We start from the raw sequence: 24,273 nt of genomic DNA on the forward strand, positions 1-24,273 counted from the left end.
ATTGCCAAGTCCATGGCTCAGTAGCTCTTGTTTACTCTAATGTTATACCTGTGTTTCTTAATAAATACATTTAAACCCTTTAAACGACTCATCCCTCACAGGCTGCTAAAATTTATTATCTATACTGTGCATTCCCACTTCTGACATGTCATGATAACGCTGATAATATAAAACTATTTTAGTGTGTGATCACATGTTGTGGGTCCAGTTTCCTCGAAGCGCTCTGTAAACCACGTGACACAGCTCTCCGTGGTGTCAGAGTGGAAAAGAAACAGGTAAATTCAGTCTCTCGCTTATTGTGTGAGCGAGTCGGTTCGTTATATTTTCCAAATTTACTGGTATCAATTTAGGGTTCGGGAATTGTATCCTGTCCTAAATCCGACTAGAAGCTCGACAACGAGACCACTTGTCGGTCGGTTGTGTAGCAGTGTCTAGTGTTGAGCCGGGTTTCTGGTCAGTATCGTCTGTTATTTATTTTCGTTTTAGCGGCCTGCAGGCCTACCTTTAGCCTCGGTGATTTTCATGCCGAGAACCCAGCCTTTAGGTTATGCTGGGGCCAAAATGATTGAATGGTGTAGAGTAATGCAGTTTATGAAGCTGCTACTTTGCTAACCTGGCTAACTGGAAACGTTGCCAAGCTATACGCAACGACGTTAACTAGCTAGTTAGTTAAGTTAACACAGCTAACGGGCATTAGCAGACAACTAATGTTGGTGGCAGCGGAGTGGACTGGGCGTTTTTGGTTTGGTCGAACATGGAAGCTTTACTGCTTGCTGGTAGTTTATTAGCTAATTAACTTGTTGGCTGTCAAGCTAAGTCAGCTAACGCTAACAGCCAGTTATCGGCACTCGGTTAGCTGGTTAGCTAGCAGCTGCTAAAGATAGCCTCGTTGTCGCCATGAGGTAAAGCCGTGAGAAGCGGAAGCCCACTGAGACTTCAGTGATGGATGCTTGCCCCATAAGTATTAGCTAGATGGCTAGCATTTTGGCCATGTGGCTGGCTAGTGGAGTGAGATATGTCCGACGGGCCCTGGCTGTTGCCTTGTTTGCGCGCTAGTCCAAACAGGGGTTTTACATAACGTGTAAGATTAAAGAGTCGCTCTGAATAGCAAGGTATACAGTTGGCTATCGACAGAGATGTAGTCGCTGTCTTAAGTGTGTTTGTGTCTTGTCTCTCATTTGATGTTCGATAGTGTTGATCGATTGATCTGTCAAGGGCTTTGTGACCATTCCTGTCGTTTCACAATATAGGTTAACTAAACACCACCAAGGCTATTTTGATAAAGAAAGCGTTGCATAATGTACTGAAGGGGTAAATAAGTTGGCTAACGTTATGCACTTGCAAGCTCTGAGTGCAGCAGCGCCCAGTGCACCGTGACACTCTTGCTTCCTGGGTCAAACCCGCTGCTACCTTTGGTTTTACACATGCCCTAAGAATTGGGACAAAAACCAATCTTTTTGTCAACGTTTTCCAGGCGTCTCTGAGAACAAAGCTGGTGTGTCGTCTTGACACCAGTGGTAGCTTACTCTTATCAGTCAGTAGCTAACAGACAGTTTGAGGAAGTAGTAACTACATAGGTATGATACATTTTCATTACGTAAGTAGGTCATAGTCACAGATCTGTTACGCCTCTTCCATCCTTCTCTCCTCAGGTGTTATTTCTTTGTAAATACTGTTATTTGTATATACTGTAAATGATGACGTCCATGGGCGGGAGCCGAGCCCGGGGCAGCTGGGAGCAGACACAGGGCCAGACACAGAGCCAGACACAGCACAAGCAAAGGCCTCAGGTACCCTCACTGTCACCACCTGTCATCTGCTGCATAGTCATTTGATAAGTTTCATTACTACAGGTTAATCAGGACTGCTGGTTAACTTGTTGACATCATATAGCTGTACACATTAAGAGCAGATACAACAAGAAAATAAGTACAAAGACAATAAGGCACAAGTTGTTCTAAGTGTAAGCCTGAAGTACATGCAGTGTTTGTGTGTACTACAATGTTTGAATACCAAAAAAAAAAGTTTTACCATCATAATGTCACACTGTTACCAAATTCTTTGTTGAATTTTGCTTGCTAATGATTATTATAGAGCTAGATGTAGAGACATATGAGTTTGCCTTTTTTGTTTCTACAAGAATGCAAATTTTATCCTTCCCTTTATTGCAAATATTTGATGTTTCACTCCTTTTGGAACAGGCTACTGCAGAGCAGATCCGACTCGCGCAGATGATTTCAGACCACAATGATGCAGACTTTGAAGAGAAGGTCAAACAGGTGAGCAGATGCCCATTCTTTTGTTCTGCTTCAGGTTTCATATTTTTTCTTACTTCTTTGAACATAGTCAAGTAGCACTGCTTTGTGTCTTAACATTGGTGTATTTAAGATTGCATGTATTGGGTTTTGCATTGGGTGTAAATGTGTGTGTGTCTCTTATATTATGCTTTGCAGAAAGCACAGAAAGTCAGTGACACAGCATTCAGTGCATTATATCAAGGCTGCTATGTTGGTGGATTGTCTGAGCTGGATGAGTCTCACAAAAGAGCTAAATTGAACTCATGTTAAATTGTGTTGATCAGTTCTGGTTATGAAAGGGAAAATTACTCGAACGACATATTTCTCAAGGTACAATCCTCAATTTCTTTGAGATAGTTATGAACTAGGAACCAAACAAAGGAGGGCTTTTGACCCATTTCTTTCTTTATGCTTTGGTTAAGAACTTAAAAATCTGAGTCACTACCCTGGATATTATTTGCTACTGTTTTTAAATGAAACTCAGCAGTTTTTTGCTTTTGACAAACTTCTCTAGTACAACTCTGTCATAGACTCAACATATGCCCTACTTTTTAACCTTTCTAATCCTTACCATTTAGCTATAAATTTCTTTTCAGTGTGGTTATACAGAATATGGCAGTAAATCACATGTGGTCAATCCAAATTAATGATTAAGTTACAAACTAAAGACCCTAAAATGACATCCAGGGTCAGAAAATTCTGAACATGGGTCATCAAGACCTTTTTTTAATGAGAGTTTAATATCTTTTGCATACTTCATTGTAATGTGTGATCATTTCAAATACATGGTGTCCTAGTCCTTATGGAGAACAAACCTTGTGTTCAAGCTACTTGAGTGACCAAGATGCTGGATCCCTGCTGGTAGCATGCATGCTGTTTTGTAGCTAACCCTATGTTCTGATGTATGCATATATGCAAGAAAAAAAAGTTCACATCTTCATATGCACTTCTTATAATTGACATGCCAGGACTGTCATCCAGGGGTCACCTGTCTCTCATTGTTCCATTTCACCTTTTCCAGCTGATTGACATCACAGGCAAGGACCAGGATGAGTCTATGATCGCACTGCACGATTGCAACGGGGATGTCAACAGAGCCATTAACGTGTTGCTGGAGGGTAGCCCAGACACTGTGAGTATTGGCTTTGTGTGAGGGCTTAGCTCTGTGGGGGCCACATTCTGGAGAAATCAGTGCCACACTGGCTTAGATAACTATGATATTGGATAGTTTGAGGGTTGGGCCTTTCGTAGTTTAGACAAAACTGCATGTAAGACAAAAAAAGTTCATAAAGATGGGTATTGTAAACCAGGAATGTTCCTATTGATGTTAATGATGTTTAAACTGGAAGTCAAAACTTAGTCTCGTGGACCATTCTGAAAGTAGGAAAACACTCAGAAAACCAGCAAAATTGAGCTCAGTTTAATTTATTAAGTTAAATGTCATCCAAAGAAATGTGCAGATATAAAAAGAGCCATAATGTAGCGGCTAAGCCTAAACTTAAATCCACTTGAGGTCTGTATAGACAGATTAATCATTGACACGCTCACCGTACCGCCGCCGTCTAGTAAAATAAACAGAGTCCGACTTCCTGTTCTTGTCTTTGATGGATTATTTATTGCTCACCATTCATGTTCTTCATTGTGTTACATTTCACCTATATAACAAAGCAGTGTTCACCTAATGTAGCAGTGAAAACACTGTGCGCTCCTCCATACAGCAACACCTGTCCCCCGAGTCAGAGTTCCTACCTATAGTGTAACTGATCTAAAGCTCAAAGTTGACACCTGCTTGACCAATTCAGTATCCTGCATACGCTTAGCTTTAGAAATGGCTCCTAGGGGTACATTAACAGAATAATAATACCAATCATGAGTAGTTTTGTAAAGAACTAGTATTTCTGGTGTAGAAGGTAGCAACTTTTACACGACAAGTCAACTAAGCACCCACATCCCTGCTGTTCCTGTACTTCACATTTAGATCAGTATATCACTTTTACTGAACCCAAGTTTGTTTTTTCTGACCCATTAAGAAAATGCATTCTTTCAGTCATTTATTAATGTCTCATTTTATCTGTGGAATTAAGAGGTAAATAAACAAATCTTGATGATTTCATGTAGGACTAATTCTTAGAAATATGACTTGACCCAAGTCCAGCAAGGGTCAACTAAATTGAGCTTGCATAGTTGTATACAAGCTTTGGTATAACTGTAACTAGAAAAACACAGGAGACACTTGATACCTGAAAGCACATTAATCAGACCTGATAAGCTGTTGTCAGCTACTTGGATTGTCATAATACAAGCTCAGTGGAGGGACTTTGTAGTGAGTTTGAAAGGACTGACAAGCAGAACAAAACTTGTTTTTGTTTTCACTTTGTAATGTGAAGGAGCTGCAGCCAACTTGTAAGTAGCAGACTTTACCTCATGGTGAAAAATTGCACGAGCATCAAAAACATTTTTATAACTCACTGGCTCACTTGCCATGCTCACCACCAGCCAACCTTTTGGTTTATGAGTGCATTTATCTAAGCTTTGATCATATTATGGCTGGAAACATCGTTGTCGTTTTTACACACACTTAAGTGACTTCTGCTTTTCTTCACTGGTTGATTTTTTTCTTCATGACAAAGACAGTGAGTACATTGACTTAAAGGCACATCAGTGTAACACTGTCTCTATCTCTTCCTAAGGACTCTTGGGAAATGGTGGGGAAGAAGAAGGGAGTGTCAGGCCAGAAGGAGGCTAGCCAGGCAGAGACCGGAGAGGAAGGAAAAGAGAACAGGGAGAAAGGAGGAGAGAAAGATGTAGCACGTCGCAGAGGTGGAGCTCCACGCAAAGGCCGTGGAGCCAGTAGGGGACGAGAGTGTAAGTATCTTCCATTACTGTGGCCTCTCTGTTTTATTCATTAAGTATCTACAGAAAATGCAGATGTTTGTTTAGTACAGTGTTTAAAATTATCTATTACATGTCTTTTTGCTCTCACTGTTTTTATGGTTTTCTAATAGCAGTATTTTGTCATGGATGCAGAACTCAATGTTGTTGACACCCAAGAACATATATACTAAGTTTCTATTGGTTGGGGTATACTCACAATGAGCAAACATGACCAGAGTGTGCAATGCTGACAGAGTATGCTTTTGTGTGCACATGCTTTTCTGAGATTGCATATGATCCTGATGACAAGTTACGCCAGGGACACACAAGAGGTGGAAGTGCCGTGAAACTTAATTATGCTGCTGTGTAGAAAGCACCTGGTGGCACAGAGCTCCTCGACCAGCTTGCAATCTGCAGCAACAGTTTCAGCAGTTTCAGCATCGAAATCTGCCAAAACACGGCCACATAATCTTATGATAGACTGTGTAATGGTGTATGGTATATAAGTCACGTGAAAGATTCTGATAGACAATGAAATATGCATCCTGTGCTTGCCAGCCCAACTTGTGACACATGCATCAGTATACAAGTCCTTTTGGACTTTCAAATTTGTGAGTGTCATTAAATACTCAAATAAGGCTATTAATGCCTTCAAAATAAAAGTCCTCTTGTCGTTGAGCAATGGGAGGTTGTTGTGAAGAAGCAATACAAAGTGTTTGGTTGTGTTAACAGCAGCTTATAAACTTGTGAAATTGTGTGGATCCTGTGTGGATGATGTTAAGAGTTGAAAATGATGTGAAAGTGTCAAAAAAATGCTGAAATAGGGAGTCTTCTTGAAAATGGAAGTTAATTGACATTGTCTGCATGAAAGCACATTAAAGAGTAATGTGACAACATATCTTTGTTTGAAGGTAGAGATGAACCTCTTGTAGGTCAGCTCCATTATCCCCTGCCTCAGTGCAGCTTAAGTGTGCTTCTCAAGGGCTATTTAAAAAGGCCCAAGTTTGCTGCCAACAGAGCAGTGATTTAACAGCTTTTTACATTAAGACTGTTGCTTCCTTGCATGTTTCTTTAGGGTACCATTTAGTCATTTGCAGCTAACAAGAGTTTCTCTCAAAACTATAATGGTTATTTTGACTTCTGCATGAAGTGCAGAGTCTAAATCTCAGGTCGTTTTCTCTCTCCTCTTAACTCAAGTCCGTGGTCAGGAGAATGGCCTGGATGGAGGCAAAGCTGGAGTAGCTGGAAGAGGTGCAGAGCGAGGCCGAAGGGGAAGAGGCAGAGGAAGAGGGACTGTGGGTGAGTAGATGTAATCCTCTGTTGCTGAACTCGCTGGTGAAGGAAATGCAGCCAGTCAAAACATGGGGTTGTTGTCGTCACCAAAACTGTTGCCATTCTTCCTTGTGACAATACCTGTCAATCTGAGAAACTGAAGTAGGCTCTTTCTGTCTCCCCAGGAGTATCCGGACGACGTGGAGGCAGATTTTCGGCGCAGGGCATGGGGTAAGGGAACACCTGCGTCGCCTAAAACCAAAGTGCCTTTTGTTCCACTTTTACTTGTTGCCATGGTCACCAGAGAGCAGGACCCCAGTCCATTGTTTAGCCTTAATCCAAAGGAGGGAGGACGTATATCAACCAATGAGATGGAACGGCGTGGGCCGAATATCTCATACCAAGATACTGAGCGTACAGTGCCTAAACATTTTAGTTAGAGTGAAATTTTGATAGATCAATATAGAATGATGTAAGGGATCCAACTGGTTAGCCTAAATTGTCTCTGGTTCTTGACTGTAGAATAATGCAGCTGTATTTTGTTTGTTTTGTGTCAGATTGTGTGTGTGTGTGCAGTTAATATTACCAGTTGTTAATCTGCAGCTCTAGATCTTTAAGTTATTTTGGGGTCTGCTGGAGTAGCACACATGACCTGATGTGGCTTTCTCTAGCAAGGTCAGTGACTGAGTGGGTAATTTTCCCTCTTACAAAAACTAAATATAGAATGTGTACTTCAAAACTACTTTAACAGTGCCATAAATACACATTTGAGCCACAGAGGCACAGAAGTAGACATAACCTGAAATGAAACTAGGAATGTTATGGTGTAATTCACATATGTTTGATCAAGTGGTGGTGCACACTAAAAGTATAAGGTTGCAAAAGCTCATCTGTCTTTATGGTCTGTGTTTCACTGATGCTGAGAAAAATTTCAAGTATATTTGTAGAGTGTGGCTCCAGTTATTGACTTGCATATCTCAAGGAATGCTACAATATGCTTTGCTTCATATGGTTATAATTAGGGATGCACCGATACCACATTTTTTCAATCCAATTACAAGTGCTTACATTTGAGTACTTGTCGATACTGAGTACCAATATGAGTACTTATTATTAACGCTGCTCGTCCAAATATCAGTGGTGAAGCTGAGGGCCGAAATGTCTTGCAACAGACTGTGGATGTGCCTCTTCACAAAGTCATGTAGCTTTGGCAACGGTGTGTCAGTGATGTGGTGTCGGCTAGGGATCTAATACCTTAGCTCCAGTACACTGCAAAGACTTCTAAATCCCATATTATCAACAACCGACAATGGCTGGTCATCAAGAGCAATGTACTGGGTAAGAGCCTCTGTTATTTTCACTGTTCCCGGGCTGTCTCTTGACATCTTCTCCTTCTCCAGTTTGCTGCAAAGTTGATTGTTGTTGCTTGCCGTTATTAGCAAACTCTTTGAACTCTGCGTCACGTTGGTTTTTTAGATGTTTTATCAGGTTGCTTGTGTTGAAAGTACTCTCTTTCGTCCCTCCTCTTGACATCTTTGCAGGGCATAATTTGCAGTCCGCTTCACTTTTGTCACCATCATCTACTTTGAAATACCTCCACACCGCCGACATTGCTCGTCCTTGCTCTCAATTAGCACCTGGCCATCCAACCTAATGTCACGCTACTCGTGGCATCGGGACACATACGAGTACAGAAAGAGTATCTCACAGATACCCGTTGCTGGTATTGTTGCATCCCTAGTTATAATACATTCTTATTATTGATGAGCAGAGTGCAGGGGCTCCCCACCTGCAGTCGTATGCAGTATTAGCTGAGGTGTTTTCGTATTAGCTAATCCCCCACCCCATCTCGCTCAACATTTCTGTGATTACATTGCTACTTGCTGCTAGCCGTTAACAGTTTACCAGCTTGGCATCAGGGTGAGTTAAATGAAAACATCTCAGTGGCTTTAAAGGAAGCTGTCTTTAAGTGTGATTCGTTTATTACAGTGTGATAAGATGATGTTGGGAAGGGTTGTATCTGCTTGTATGATTTGACTGGTATCATGTGCTAGTAAATTTAAGATGATGCTGAATCAGCTCGCGGCTTTCACCTTACATATACTCTATTAAAAAACATTAACATGCACTAACTGAAACAAAATGAATACTGTGAGCCCACAGGGGAAGTGAATATCACACCTCATTACCAATGAATATGCTGATCAAAGATTTGTTCTGAAGTTGGTGTAAATGACTAGGATGACAGGAGGAATATTGATAAATGAATCCAATATTACACGCAAATGTAATTTTGTTCAAATACAGCAGAAGTAAATTTAGAAAACTTCATGGTGCCAAGAATCTCAGACACACACTCTCTTTCATTCTGTGGCCAGATCTGCTGTTTGGTTTATTCAAAATGTGTTTACTTGGTTTAAATGTGGAACTCATCATGGGTCATGGCACATTAATTTGTATTATTTATTTCAATATAGGAGCTACTCAGGCTTGTAGATGTTTAAATCTGTTCCCCAGGTTCCCAGCACTGTTTAAGGTCTTTGGTATTGTGCCGTAATAGAAACACTACTTTCTATTTGTTTTGGAAAGGTGCTTAAAACACAATTCTGCTCTTTGTAGAAAATGGGCATAGTTTTGCTTGTGTATTTATTATGGCTCATCATGTTTTTACAAACTGAATTTGAATCTGTGTCCTTGACAGCACATCCAGAGTGGTGTTGGCCAAAACTGCAGCATTTAACATGGCAGCTTATATCAGCCTCTGCCATTGCAGATGTTGTGTGGTGTAAAAGAGATGCATTCATTATGTAGCCAGTTGTATTCACTTGTACCACAGTGTTGGTTGGCTCACAGACAGTGCTGTCTCTTTGGAGCAACTTGTTAGCTGCCTTTGTGTTTCACTGGCGGGGGAAAAAAACAAGAGAGGAGATGGGAGTCCCAGTTTGTGTCCATACAGGTCTGTAAAAGTTGTTCAATATACAAACTTCCTGAAAATTATCAATCGTGGTCAAAACAAACAACCACCAAAATATAGTAAAAAAGTGGGCGGAGAGTGAGGTGTTAATCCAGATCCAGCCAATAAATTTGAAGCTTGTCAGGTTTCATCAACATCAGTGTCTTTGTTTTTTCAACTTTTTATGAAAATAACAACGAGATAAAATAAGATCAGCTAAAATGGAAATTTCTTTCAACGGATCAGATATTGTGTATGGACTGATACTTTCACAACATTGTCCTGTATGGCTCCTCAGTAATAGCTTTGAGATGATGCTACTGTGTGATAGAAGTTACCACTGAAATGCCTGAGATTGTTTGGGTAAAAACTGCATCAGTGAAAAGATTCCTGCATTTTCTCTTGCATAACTGCTTTTACCAGGTGACACTGGGATCAGTGTTTGTGTTTGTGGCTGCATTGTGTATATATGCGATGACTTGGGTTTCTTGTACTGTGTATTTACCCTGTATGACTAAAAGCACACTGGCTTGCCTTGCATAGAAGAGTGACTGACAGGTGTAGAGTGTTTTCTACAGTAGCAGCACAGGCACATGAAAGGCAATTCGCTTATGCTGTCGCTCTGGATTGTGGTCTGAAAAACAAACGCTTGATCTTCTACTTTTACTTAGTTGTGCTTCTTGTAATTGTTATTATTTTTCCTCTAAAGCCAGATTGATGAGGGATCCAGATATGATATTGCAGGAGGTGAGAGGTGAGTGCATCACCTCTGGTGTGTTTGTTATTCTTTTTTTCTGTAGGGAGACTTCTTAGCACCATAACACAGGATGACTTAATTCAAGACATTATCAAAATACAAAGTAATACTCATTCTATTTATAGATATGAAGACATGGTGTTCCTGAAATTTGATGTTAAATCTGTCCACACAAGCCACAAACACCTGCAGAGTGTTGCACTTTATTGTGTTAAGAGGTTGCACCAGCAGTAAATGTCTCAGTCTACATGCACAGCTCAGATTAATGAAAGACGTGCAGTACCAAGAAATCCATATTGTGGAACAACAAAAAAAACTTAAATGCTTACATCTACTTACTTGCATGTCTTGACAGCACAGCCAGTAATGACTTCAGTCTCCTGTTATCCCCTCTTCCTGCTCCAATCTCAGTCACTCCTTTTCTGAAGCATTTCTATTAACTAAAAGCCTGGTGATGATAACAGCAGTGGTGGACATTTACTCAGATAGTACTCATCACTAGCAGTTTGATGCTCCTAAGAATTGCACTGGGGTCTGCTTCTGCTTAACATTTTCAAACCTTTGACCTGAAGTAGGTAAGTTTTTTAGATGGACTCCAGATTTGTGTGAGGGCACCCAGCTGTGGCTGATGTTTTTGGTAGTGCTGATAGTTGTCCAACTGTTAGTCAGTACACACACTCATTTCTTAACCTAATTCCTTTATTTTTCCCAGAACATTCAACCCTGCTGACTATGCGGAGCCAGCTCAGACAGAAGAAAACTATGCGGGGGGCAGCACTTGGAACAACACAGGAAGCGTGGAGCTTGAGGAGGGACCTAGTAAGTTAATTAATTAAGTAAGGTTGCCCTCCAATAAGAGAAGTTAATCTTATCAATGAAACATCTGTTTACCGTCCAAACGATTTTAAAAAATCATGTTCAGCATCCCCAAGTAGCTCCTGTGGTGAAGATGAAAGGAAGGTTCACTTGCATTCAAAGGACACCCGCTTTTTTGATGTTCTGTGTAGAAGCTTTCGTCATCAAGCACGCACATCTTACATGTACCCAAATCACACAGAGAATGTCTCAGATCTTCACAGCCAGATGTCTGTTAGTTCAGGTTACTTGAGGATAATTATCTCTTGTCATTACATTCAACTTTGATCTTCTCACCCCTGTCTTTGTCTCTAGGGTTGGAATACTCTGCAGGAGAGGGAACAAATTACCCGCCGAAGTTTGATTCTGCTCCTGGTAAATCTGCTTTTCTGTTGTTTTAATACATCCTCTATTCTGTTTGAAGCTAACTTTTCCCATCACAGTGGTATTGAACAGCTTATCTTCGACTCATAGGTGCCTGGAGGACTCCCACAGAGGAATGGGGCACTGAGGACTGGAATGAGGATGTGAGTGTCTCTGGGCTTAACCTCATGCAACTGCGGTACCTCTAAATAAAACATTAAGTGAACACTTCTAAAGAAGAAAAAACAGTTCAAGTTGAAACAAATCTTAGCACAGTTTTACTGACAACTAGATCTCCTTTTGAATCTAGATGTTTTTTATTTTTCCAACTATGACTCTGTCTTATGGTTTTACACTTTGTTCCTCTGCAGCTTTCAGAGACCAAGATATTCACAGCTTCCAGTGTGGCGTCCATGCCTTTGCCTCAAGAGAATGTTACCATCACCAAAGGACAGAGGTTACTTGCACACTTTATTAGCCTGACTAATGCTTTCTAGCAAATTGCTTTTCCTGGAACAGTTAAAGACAGAAATTGCTTTTGCTCAGTTTCATCTGTTGTTACTTATTACTTTGTCAATCCAGGTGCATTTATTGGATCAATATCAGTCTGGCATTTAATTTGATGGGTACTGATTGTAGATGGTTGCTCATTGTTGACAAACAAGCAAACAGTTTACTGCGGAAATAACTGGTTGATTTATGAACAAATAGAAAGTTAATTGGCAACTATGATGCCAATCAGTCAGCAACTGTTTTGATAATAAATACTTTGAATGCCAAGATTGGCAGATGTTTGAATGGCTCCATCTTCTCAGTTGTGAAGATTTTGCTGTATTGCTTGTCTTGAGCTATAATAACTTTCATAGTATAGTTGTTTTGAATGGTTAGTTTCGAAAATAAGTGCATACAGATGCCACCTGGAAAAATTATGGTGGACTTTTTGTTGTTGTTTTTTTTCCCTTTTTCTACATTTTCTGATGTTTCATAGACCTAACAATTAATTGAGAAAATAGTCTCCCGATCAATAAATAATTAAAAATAGCTGTAGTCCTAAAATAATGAGTTATAGCTGTAGTGAAAATAAAAATTAAGTTGGTCACTTCACATTTAAATGTCTTCTTGTTTTTAATATTCTCACCCTGGTACAGAATTGACCTTGCGGTGCTTTTGGGGAAGACTCCTCCATCCTCCTCCTCAGAGACGGAAAACCCCACCATGGAGGCCACTCAGCCCCCCTCCTTGTCCCAGTCACTGGTTTTCAGCAACTCCAAGCAAGGAGTGCCACTCTCCCAAACATCATCGAGCACCCCTTATACCCAGCACAGCATGGTGAGAACAAAGAAAAAAAAAAAAAAGATAAACACTAAAGCATTTTTTTGATTGTGGGGTTACATACAAAGAGGCTCAGATTAGCTCTTAACTTTGAAAACTCATCCACTTTCTAACCACACAGGGAGAGGTTAGGGCCACTGATATTATGTCTTAATTCCACAAACATAGTGCCAGTATTTGCATTATTGTGATAACAGTGTGTTACAATCTGCCAACATTGCAGGTCAGCATGCTGAACAAGGGTTTTGGGGATGTAGGGGACCCTAAAGGAGCTAGCACAGGGACTACTGGCTCTCAGTTCCTGGAGCAGTATAAAACAGCCCAGGCACTGGCCCAGCTGGCAGCCCAGCACTCCCAGACTGGACCTCCCAACACAGCCCCTTCATCCTGGGACACCAGTGCAACCTCACTGGGACAATATGGTGAGGTGACATCCTACTGTAATTACTTTGAAATAATCATAATAATCAACCCTGTTACGCACTTTCCTTTAATCCTTTTGAACATGTCAATGAGCACTACAGTATTTAATATTATTTTCAGTTTATGTCTGTACAAACAGTTTGTTTCCATCTCCATTTTTCAGATATGAAGACTCAGCCAGAGTCTGCAGTCCATACGCCCTTTACGAAGCGGCAGCCCTACCAGGCCGCCACCTCAACCTCGTCCATGTTGGATGTGTTCCTGCAGGACAAAGGCCTCCCTCCTTCCTCTGCTGTCTCCTCATCTTCTTCCTTACCCCAACAAACAACATCCTCACCCCATGTGGTGCCTCCGCCTGCTTCCTCCCTTCCCAAAATGGCACCAGTTCCCTCTCTAGGTCAGCAGGTTTCCCCAAGTTCATCAGATGCCCAGAGTCCACTGCCTTTGCAGCAGCACAAACTCAAACAGCAGAAGAAGAGGACCTCCATTACAACAAAGGTAACATTATATTTATTATTTAGTTATATTGACAACATTAAAAAATCCTGCACGGACAGTCTTCTGCTGCCTAAAATGCACACTTTCGGCCATGAAATAACTTACAGGTAACATAATTTAGACACTCAATATGAATCTGCTCAAACCTTTTATTAAACGACCATCTGATAATTTCAGCTTGGCTCTCATTGGTCATGACACCTAAGTGAACTCTTAGAAATATCAAGTCGGATGCATCAGTTTGTGCTTACAAAGATATTATGTTTCCTGAATGTGATGTGTGCACTTGGGCCAAGTCGAATATTGTATTCTTTAATGTTGCTCAGATTCCTGCAATGGCGGTAGAGATGCCTGGTTCAACAGACATTTCAGGCCTCAATCTTCAGTTTGGAGCACTGCAGTTTGGATCAGAACCAGTTCTACCAGAGTATGACTCCGCCCCTACCACTGCAACACCAGCCAACCAGGTTCAGAACAGTCTCTACACAAGCCCCAGCAGGTTGGTACATACCTAAACTTCGCTATACAAAAGTGTTCGACGTTTCCAAATGCTTCCCACGTCAATAGGAACTTGTCTATTATCAAAATGCATTCCTGTGACAAAATTTTAAATTTAAGTACGTTTTCTGTTCTTTTAGAAATGCTTTAAAATTTAAGTCGTGATTATCAGTTTTCAAGTCAGAAGCACTGTTTGTTCTGTAAGAACGTAATCAAACTTGACTTGTCAATACCATTGCAATCTGCAGTGAGTCAACTCCAGCTCTCTCCAACTCCAGCCAGATGGATTTGTACGATCAGAGAACCTCTCAGACACGGCGTTACCCTCCCTCAGTCTCCTCCTCTCCTCAGAAGGACATGCAGCCCAAGGTAAGAACAAAGCTTTCCTGTTTTTTTCCCCCCGTCCACTTACACTGATAAATCATTTAGTCTGACAGTGTGTTAGTGTAGTACTTTGTGCAGTAGCCAGTGTGGACAGCATGCAAATCTGTGCACCCATCCAATACCAAGTAATTTATAAGCACCGAAATGGGACCTTGTGACTTCCCAGAGGGTTCATTGGAGATCAATTAACTTGAAACAACAAACAGTGCAGGCGTTCTTACTAAACTGCTCACACAGTGCCAGTGGTGTCACTCGGTTCCCACATTGTTCCAGCTTTTGTTGTTGTATTAGTAGGTCGTTGTCATTGTAATGCCCCACTGGTTTCAAACCTGACCTCTAGCTAAAATGTTTTGGTATATAAAACAAGCGCCTTAGTTTTTGGAATCCCCATACCCTTCAACTTCTTATCAATGACCTGTTTCCATAGAAACATGTGAGCTCACCTTCATTGTTGGTTTTACAGAATGGCTTCAGTTCAATACAAGCAACACAATCTGTGGAAGGTAAGTGTGTGTTTACGGAACTCTTTTTTTCTTAAAAGGATTCTTGAAATTGTCTGAGACATTTGCACCACAAGCGCATACACACACACACACACACACACACACACACACACACACACACTCACTCAAACTTTTTTGTGATTGCTTCGGATTTGATTTGTCTCTCCCTAGCTGCAGCAGGCTCTGCAGTATCAGTGAAGCCAGCCCCTGATTCAGTCACGCAGGCATCCGTCTCCAGCATGGGCACCTTGACTGACAGCCCGGCTTCCTTGTTGACTGCATCCAATCAGACATCACTTAGCGCTTTGGGGCACAGCGAGGACCTGCCTCCAAGCACCATCCCGCCTCCTCAGCACAACAAGTGAGATGCACTCAAGTTAACACACTGCATAAAGTAGGACTTGAACTAGTATTCTGAGTTCTGACCTCTAGGTGAACCAGAGTATAAGCGAATGTAATGTGATTGGCTGATAGTGTAGACATGCTCTAATCTTTCCTTTTACATCTAACAGCTCTCACCCATCACAACAGAACAGCCTTGCTCCATCTTCAGTTCGGACATCCAACTCGAGCTTACTGGTGAGTTTTTTACGTTTTGCGTTCATACCAGATTGACTGGCGACCAGTCCAGGGTGTACCCCGCCTCTCGCCCGTAGTCAGCTGGGATAGGCTCCAGCTCCCCCGCGACCCTGGCGGGTAAGCGGTATAGAAAATGGATGGATGGATCGATGCATTCATTCATACCATAACCCATCACGTGGGCCTAACATTATTTTCTGCTTTCTTGACTATTGAAAGAGCAGATTAGATGTCTATCTTTGTAAGCCTTTTCAAAGCTGCATTTCCTGTGATGGCAGTTGGACACATTAGATGTCAATTCACTCTAATGGAAATGTAATCTCATCAGTCCTAACCACATCTTTTTCTCTTCTTCCTTCCGTCTCTACAGCATCCCAGTGTAGACGGTGACTCGAGCCTGCACTCCTCCTCCTTCCCTTCCTCTGTCTCAGCCGTTCCGTCTTCATCAGTCCCCTCCTCCTCTTCCTCTGTGGCCGCTGCGCAGGTGTCACTAGGGGCACCTCAGGCCTCTTCGGTGGGCTCTGCCACAGTTTCAGCCCCCTCGGGCCTCGGTCCTGTCAGCAATCTGACCATGGGCCTCAACACTGCCTCGATGGGTGCCCCAGCTGTAGCAGCCGCCACGGTTTCAGTCTCCACGACGGGCTCGGCCATTCCTTCTTCAGCTTCTTCCTCATCCACACGCGGCTCTGCAGCATCCTCAGGTTGGACATGAACACAAACATGCCACTGAAAAATACATTTTGTGTTTGATAGCCAGTCCTCTAAAGAAAGTTTTACTTACAAATCTTGTACTTTACAAGTAGAAACTAATCAGTGAGTTAGTTGTAAATAACTTGCTGATGAAATGGATGATATGCATCCATAGTTCCGTCATGAATTTTTCATGGCAATCCTGCCTCAGTTGTGGTTTGCCACTGAATGTATAAAGCAGGTACCACAACAACAAAAAATTGTTCCAGTATTCAATGTAGCTTGTCTGGAGCTGGTTTCCATTTCCACAGTCACTGGTGGGGTTTCCATGACTCATCTTGCTCTGGTTCTTCTTATGAGGCTTTTTCTGTCTCACACACACACACACACTGTTTTCCTCTGTGCTCTCTCTTTCGGTGCAGTTTGTCACATGGGGTATCGCAGTCTTGTCATTTACTGATGCAGCTCAGGGAGAATGATTGATTGTACTGCCCTACATTCTTTCTGCAGTTTAACTTGTGATTTGACATTTGCAAATAAAGATGCCTATATACAGTATTTTCAGTGTATAGAATTAAGAATAACTGTTGACTTGTTGGACAACAGACTGCATTTTTATGGTGGGATTTTTTTTTTCTTCTTTTTTATGGCTTTGTGTATACAGGGAAAGCACCTCCAAACCTGCCACCCGGAGTGCCCCCTCTACTGCCCAACCCATACATCATGGCTCCTGGACTACTGCACCCCTACCCTGTAGGTTTCTTCCAGGGTCAAGTCGGTCTGAGCTATACCTGTGCTTACCAGGCTTCATGTTATAAAACCAACATGATTTTCTGACACATTTTATGCTTCCTTTCAGCCTCAGGTGTATGGCTATGATGACCTACAGATGCTGCAGACAAGAATACCGCTGGTGAGTTTTATTTTTTGTGAAAAGTAAAATTCTTTGTGCATACAAATTATACGTCATTGCTTCCTGGCCTGTATTGTTAATTTATTTAAAAATATATTTTTCTCTCTGCAGGATTATTACAGCATCCCTTTTGCAACTCCCACAACGGCGCTGACTGGCAGAGAGGGCAGCCTGACAAGCAACCCTTACTCTGGTGAGCCATCCTGTGACAATGTTGATTTATCTATTGCTCTTTGTCAATTAATGTCCCATCAAACATGTCACATCACATGTTTTGTTTTGTTTTTGTGACTTGTAACTTCCTGTCTTCCTCCCTTTCCCGTATTTGCAGGTGACTTGTCAAAGTTTGGTCGAGGTGATGCATCATCCCCTGCTCCGGCCACCACATTAGCGCAGACACAACAGAACCAGACTCAAACGCATCACACCACACAGCAGCCCTTCCTCAATCCTGCGCTGCCGCCTGGCTACAGCTACACAAGCCTCCCTTACTACACTGGCATGCCAGGCCTGCCCAATACCTTCCAGTACGGCCCTGCTGTGTTTCCGGTGAGAATGTTTAATCCTCTACAGAACAGCTAATCTGGTGTTTTCTGTTACAGTCGTCCCATCTTGAGTTTTTTCCTCCTGCCTTGTTTTTAATACCTTCATGATGAAAATGGGTTTGGTTTTTGACTGGAGTGAAACTGTAAAGACGGCTTGCTTACAACAACAGTTGTTCCACAAAAAAAGAGATGATTTTTGCGTCCCCGTGACCTTTTCTCTGATGGCACTGTAAAATTGCATTTTGAGATTTAAGTGGAAGTGGTTCCTGACCTTAAACAAGAAGAAAACTGGATTTTGGAAACCTTACAAGACAAACTTTATTTACTCTTTTCCGTCTGTTTAGTTTGTGTTTATTCCCCTGCCAACTTAATGACATTATACGTTGTGGTGGTGTTTCTTTTTCCAGGTGGCTCCTACCTCGTCAAAGCAGCATGGTGTGAATGTTGGCGTCAATGCATCAGCTACACCGTTCCAGCAGGCTAGTGGCTATGGTTCCCATGGATACAGCACTGGTGAGGCACTAAAACATGTTGAAACCGGCATGTTCAGAGGGGTCACTCGGGTCCTGCTCTGTATTCTTGCATTCCAGTAACTCTGTGCTGATTCTCACTTAAATCCCATCGAGTTCTCATTGTTGTTGAGTGTGTATTTCATTTGAGCTTTGAAACACATCTACAAGCATAAATGTGATGCTTGTAAAGATGTATGTTATGCTTGTGTCAACGCAGTTGTTAGTGGTTCATAAAACATGCCTGTCTGCTGGCTCTGACTTGTTGACCTCAAAGTTGAACAGAATGTCTTCAAATTGTCAGTGAGCGTGATTTAATGTTCAAGTTTAGTTGCATCAGAATATTGGAAATACATCTTCATCTTGTATCCAATTTTCATTTCCCTCTGCAACCAAGGAACACGCCTCAATAATTCAGCTGCTTTTATGAAGGCAAAGAGATGTCTGTCACTTTTATTTAATGGCTTCTCATGATAATAAATATGGAAACTGACATTTAAACTGGATGGTAAAGGGAAGAAGGGAAGGCTTGAACACTGGCACCTGGCTATACTGGTTGAAATAACAGAGGGATTAGATTATCGGTCTCCTGCTGTCTTCCATAGCTTGCTTTTGCTCATTTCAGAAAGTTTGCCCCAAGGCTTCAACATTCACCACATCTCCTGCGCGCACACACACATTCATTTGAAACACATCAAACAGTGGTGCAACCATCTTTCTTCTATATTTCCTAATGTGTGACTCCTGTTTGAGCCCAGTTTCTTTCAGCAGTTTCATATTTTCCCAGTGGCCTTTTGGTGTCTACTCAATCACTGCATATTCCTTTTTTTCTTTTCCAGTGACACTGTATTTTATTCTCATACTTTAATCCATCACTCAACATCCACTTTTGGTCACTACATGTGCAACACCTATTTGTTCTAAGCTGCACCATCTGCTGCTTTCTGCCATCACCCAACTCAAGCTCACTCTCCAGTCCCCCTCCCACACACACCCTGCCTGCCCCCTCACTTCCCCCTCCTCCTCCCCCCAGACTTGGGTCATATAGTACTTGCAAATGATGTTGGCGTTGATTCAGACCTTGTTGTTGTACCGGATGGACAGGCTTTGTCACACAGAACAATGCATTTGGTGTCGAAGTTCAGATAACTGCAGAAAAGTATTTGGATGTTAGTATAGTTTCCTAGAGGACTTGACACTATTTGTATTGTCACGGTTTGGTAAAACCTGTCCATGCGGTGCACAGTTTCAAACAAACGCTGTGAATTATTTGCAAATGCTATCTGAGGCAGGTCTGCTTCCCCTGCCTGGTGTGTCTAACGCTGTGGGCTGCGGCTGTGTGTCTGACTGTTGCAGGCTATGAGGATGTGGGCCAGGCTTCAGGGAGTGGGGATTTCTGTAAGGGCGGATACGGCACTGCCGTGGCCGCTGCCGCTTCTGCACAAAACAAGCCAGCCAGCTCTGTCACCGGGCCTGGAGTCGGTGAGTGCCGCCACATGCCAAAATAAAACGAGAAGGGAAAAAAAAACAAAACAACCCTGTCCCTCCCGTCTTCCTCCTTGTGTCACCAACCATCCGTGTCCTCCTCTTTGCTCTTGTTCCTTTGCCTCATCGCTGATGAGCTGTGCCTGTGGAAAGGCCCATCACACACCACATACGCTTTCAGACAGCCTGATGCAGCCTGCCTCTCTTACATGTTTTGTCTGCCTTTCTCTGTTATCTGTTCCCTTCCAGAGCAACTCCTCACCAGTCCAATCTGGTCTATATGTTCCAAGCAGTTTAGCTGCATGGGTTCAAAGTCAGAAATATGGCAGGTCACAAAGGCTGTGGCTGCCATGAACTGATGAGTTCCTCTGGTTGATGCTGTCCCATTTCCCCCTCCCCCCCCCCCCCCATGTATTGCTTGCTTTTCACTCATGTTGTCATTGCTGTTGCGTCCGTCTCCTAAGTATCAAGTTCGCTGTCCTGTGGGTGAAGTAGGTTACAACCCAAGAGAGAAAGGGCTGCAAAATCTCTATTACTTGACCAAACAGTGCTGTGCTATACGAGACTGTACATGTGTGGGGTTTTTTTTCTTCTCATTGATTACTCTTTCACACATGGATCTTGTGTAAATGTGATGAGGAATTTTATATGTTTTTGTATGTCTCATGTTTGAATAAGCACTTGTCACAACATCAGTCTTGACTAGTTTGGACATAGTATCTTTTCTAGTGCAGAGCAGGTGTGAAGCAGATGCTATCAGCTTAAGACTAGAGCAGAGCACAGGGATGAGCTTGCCTGGCACTGACAGTGGGCAGTATGATATACACACATGAATAACATCATAATGTTCTGACTCTCCACTGTTTTCTAGCAGTGCCACAGCTTCAGATGCTAAATGTTGCACAAACACGGTGGCTCTTTCCATAACAGTTTGTCATGTGTTAATAAAGCTGATAAAAGAGCATTTATGTAATTGGCTGAATCAGGAAAAAGGCATTTTAAGTCACATTAATAGATGCATAGGTATTCATGTTAGCGTAGGCTGTAGTACAGACCTGCTCTTAGCCAATAAATATTACATTTGAATTGCCATTAGCGGTCACAGCTGTTTTGGATAGATGCTTGAAAAAACAGATTCAGACACGAGTGCCAGAAAAGCGTTGTTGAGTTTTTAATCTAATGTAAGTTGATTAAACCTTTTTTAGATGTCATTCATGCTAAAATATATGGATTACTGGTTACAAACTGCAATGGAGTGATAACACAAAGTGAGAGAGGAGGAAGTCAAATGTCACCTTGGACCCATCACTGCACTTACTTTAGGATTGTTTCATCTTCTCTTGCTTGTCTTGAGGGACCTCGTGGCACAAAAATGTTGTCATGAAATTGACAATGGAAGTGAGTCTTGAAAGACTCTTTCCTGTTCAGTATGTTCGTTGTTTTGAACACTTAATCTGAAGGCGTATTTTCATACGTCCCTGTTTTTTTGTTTTCTTCGTAGTGTGACTGCTTGCTGGATTTAAAAGGGCTTATTTGTAATGATCAATAACTGGTTTGGTCAGATGCACCTTTGCATACAGTGGAGCTCTTGTCCAGGTCCCTTTTCCCTTCAACCTCACAGAAGCTGTCACACATGCTGACTTTTAAGCAGAGGGTTGTGACTTGGATTGTTGATGAAGTAATTAATTTGAAAGCATCTTGCAGTCATGTCTGTGAATCAAGATGAGTTACAAGATGACTGTAGTGTGTGCGTGCTGTAGGCTGTCCACGTGCTGCACTGCCCTCGTAGTCGAGTTCTGCCTTTTTTGTTGTGTCACCATCGCATTGATGACCAGCATTTAGAAAATCAGTGTTTGACATTGGCAACTAGTCCACATCCACATAAAGAATTAATTTCCCCCAACACCACCACCCCCCACCCACCCACCTCTACTCTCAGTGGTGATGCAGGAGGTCAGTGTGTGCCAGAACACAGCAGCAACTGCCAGATAGTCAGATTTTAACCACAGTGGCTGACTGGAACTGATACACTGCGACACCATCTTTCTCAGCTCTCTTTCTCTTCTTCATCTCACCCTGTCTCTCTCTCTGCTGTCCTCCATTAAAGGGAAATTCTACTGAAATCATCTATGAACTTAAACTGACATAGATTTTCATACTTGAAATTTCCCAGGATCCCCCAGCCCCAAATGCTTCACCTGGGCAGCATTTCCACAAATATGCAAAGTGTGTGTGTGTGTGAAGGAGTAGATGTTACATTGAATATGACCATGCGGCCTATCGTGGTTTGTTTGATGTCCCATGCTCAGTTTTTCCAGTTTCTGGACTAATTTTGTCTTCTGTCTCTTCTGTCTCTGCAGGAGTCTCTGTGACATCAAGCAACACTGGGGTTCCAGATATTTCAGGGTCTGTTTACACAAAGACGCAGGTAATTACACACCATACATGTTTATAAATATTTCAAGCCCTTCCTCACAGGAAAGAACCTTTTCTGCAATACATATGGTGAAATTGTATTAAAATCAAACTGACAGCCACTGAGACTGACCAGATATAGTTTGCATTGAACAAAAATGTTCCCCGTGTCTCCTCTCTTGCAGTCGTTTGAGAAGCAGGGTTTCCACGCTGGAACGCCAGCGGCTTCGTTCAGCCTGCCCTCGGCTCTGGGCAGTGGGGGACCCATCAACCCCCCTGCTGCTGCTGGCTACGCCCCGGCCCCTTTCATGCACATCCTGGCACCACACCAACAACCCCACTCTCAGATTCTGCACCACCACCTGCAGCAAGACGGACAGGTAGTGTGCATGCTTTTGTTGTTGGGTTTGTCTCCATGTGTTGGTGCAGGTCACTTTCGCACCTGTGAAACAAAGAATACTTTTTAGTTTTAGCCTTTTTAGCTCTGGATTGTTTGTGTTCACATGGTTTCATTATAAAGCTTCTAAGAGCAATAATCACTAAACACTGGCAGGTAGAAAAAGGACAGAAGAGGTATTGTCTGCCCTATTGTGTGGCGAGCTGTTCCTGTAGTGTCATCATGGATAAGACGGGCTCTGAATGGAAACAACAGAATATGACAAAAGACTGTTCATGTATCAAAAATGCATATGCGTGACTGTATGCATCGACCTACATGTGTGAGTTCAACTCTGTCCTCGTTCTTCCCTCGACAGAGCGGCACTGGACAGCGCAGCCAGAACGCCTCCATTCAGCAAAAGTCTCAGATCAACAAGTCGGCATACAACAGCTACAACTGGGGAGCAAACTAACATCCACCGTCGGGGCCCCCCTCCCCCACGCTGCTGACAGAAGTGAGAAGGGGGCTCATCACTCCTTCCGCAAACAGTCTCCACGTATAAACTCCCTCTTCCTCCTGCAGAGATTCCCTCCCCGGCCTCTCTTGGCCCAGCACTCCTGCAGCTCTGACTGTGGTCAGAGGAGGTGCTGTGCCGAGAGAACGAGCACTGTAATGATGCATGGATGGGTGGGAGGGACAGGAGGGGCTTAGAAAGAGAGGGCAGATTGGAGCTTAATGGTTATAGAAATTCACCCTTGAGATGAAATATTGAGTGTTGGGAATTTGTATTGTGTTAACCCCCACCCGCCCCACCTGTTTTTCTTTCACTTGTATGTAACATAGAACTGTTTTCTAAAAGAATGAATGTTTCCTGTATGGTTCTCTTTCTCTCTCTCTCTCTCTCTCTCATCCCCCCCTTTTTTTTTTCTTGCTGATGGGGAGGAATGAAGTAATATCTGAAGGTGGGGGACAGGCTGGTTTTGTATTTCTCACCCTCAACTCCCTCCCACACAAAAATACCCAAACACAATTTGCTTAATTGCTGTAAATTTTTTTTTTTTTTTTATGTCATTTTAAGTTTAAAGAAACAATTCTCTAAATTGGTAGAGTTGTGAAGTTTATTTTTTACCAAATATAGATATATTATATATAAAGACATATAAGCGAGCTCACTGGCTTGGACTGTGAGGAAAGTGTTTGTCATGTGACTGCGTGCATGTTTGTACACACAGAGGCCATGGGTTGTGTACTGTGCTTTGTTTTCTGCCCAGCACAGGATTTTTTTTTGTTTTGTTTTTTTGTTTTTTTGATTGCCCCCACACTTGTACAGTAACTATTCCCATAAATTATAAATATGTTGCATAAAGGTCTCGCCTATCCTGCAAGAAATGTTAGGAATGATTTCCAAGGCCAATGCACACCCAGTCTGCCTTCAGCGTGTTTTATTTTATTTGTTTCTGAAGCCCCCCAACTCCTCCCTGCTCCACCACCTGTCCCCCCATTATAAGGAAACCTGCAACATTGAATACTGATGGACAGAATTGTACTATGGGTTTTTTGTCAGTGATTTATTTTTTTTCTTTTTGTACTGTGCGTTTTAAAAAAAAAAATTTAAATGGATAAACTTGTCTTGTACATATATAAAAAAAAAAACACAAGTACTGTAGTCCCTGTTTGTTCGATGGCTTTCTTCCTTTTCCTTCTCAAATCCTTGCAGACTTGTTAGCTTTTTGTTTCATATATTTTTTT

At 42.2% G+C, this 24,273-nt stretch overlaps 1 protein-coding gene across 7 annotated transcripts; it reads left to right on the forward strand.

Moving 5' to 3' along the window:
• The first annotated feature begins 157 nt into the window (after positions 1–157).
• Positions 158–24,144, forward strand: ubap2l (ubiquitin associated protein 2-like). 7 transcript variants are annotated; one of them, XM_046417097.1, is made up of 30 exons: positions 158–275; positions 1,653–1,790; positions 2,202–2,279; positions 3,319–3,429; positions 4,988–5,162; positions 6,369–6,470; positions 6,629–6,674; positions 10,106–10,150; positions 10,866–10,972; positions 11,324–11,383; positions 11,483–11,535; positions 11,743–11,828; positions 12,520–12,700; positions 12,927–13,125; positions 13,290–13,624; positions 13,951–14,123; positions 14,371–14,491; positions 14,970–15,009; positions 15,181–15,370; positions 15,522–15,588; positions 15,959–16,289; positions 16,943–17,031; positions 17,138–17,191; positions 17,303–17,384; positions 17,523–17,740; positions 18,144–18,249; positions 19,602–19,727; positions 22,091–22,158; positions 22,331–22,525; positions 22,901–24,144. In XM_046417097.1, exons 2-30 carry the CDS (start codon positions 1,695–1,697, stop codon positions 22,994–22,996), a joined length of 3,630 nt encoding a protein of 1,209 aa, XP_046273053.1. In that variant the 5' UTR covers positions 158–275; positions 1,653–1,694; the 3' UTR covers positions 22,997–24,144. The 7 variants fall into 7 exon arrangements, with proteins under 7 accessions (XP_046273053.1, XP_046273051.1, XP_046273055.1 ...); XM_046417095.1 differs by lacking the exon at positions 158–275 and adding an exon at positions 283–453; XM_046417099.1 differs by lacking the exon at positions 158–275 and adding an exon at positions 283–453 and having other exon boundaries at positions 14,401–14,491.
• The last annotated feature ends 129 nt before the right edge of the window (positions 24,145–24,273 follow it).

This window comes from Scatophagus argus, chromosome 17, assembly GCF_020382885.2.
Source record: "Scatophagus argus isolate fScaArg1 chromosome 17, fScaArg1.pri, whole genome shotgun sequence".
NCBI lineage: Eukaryota > Metazoa > Chordata > Actinopteri > Scatophagidae > Scatophagus > Scatophagus argus.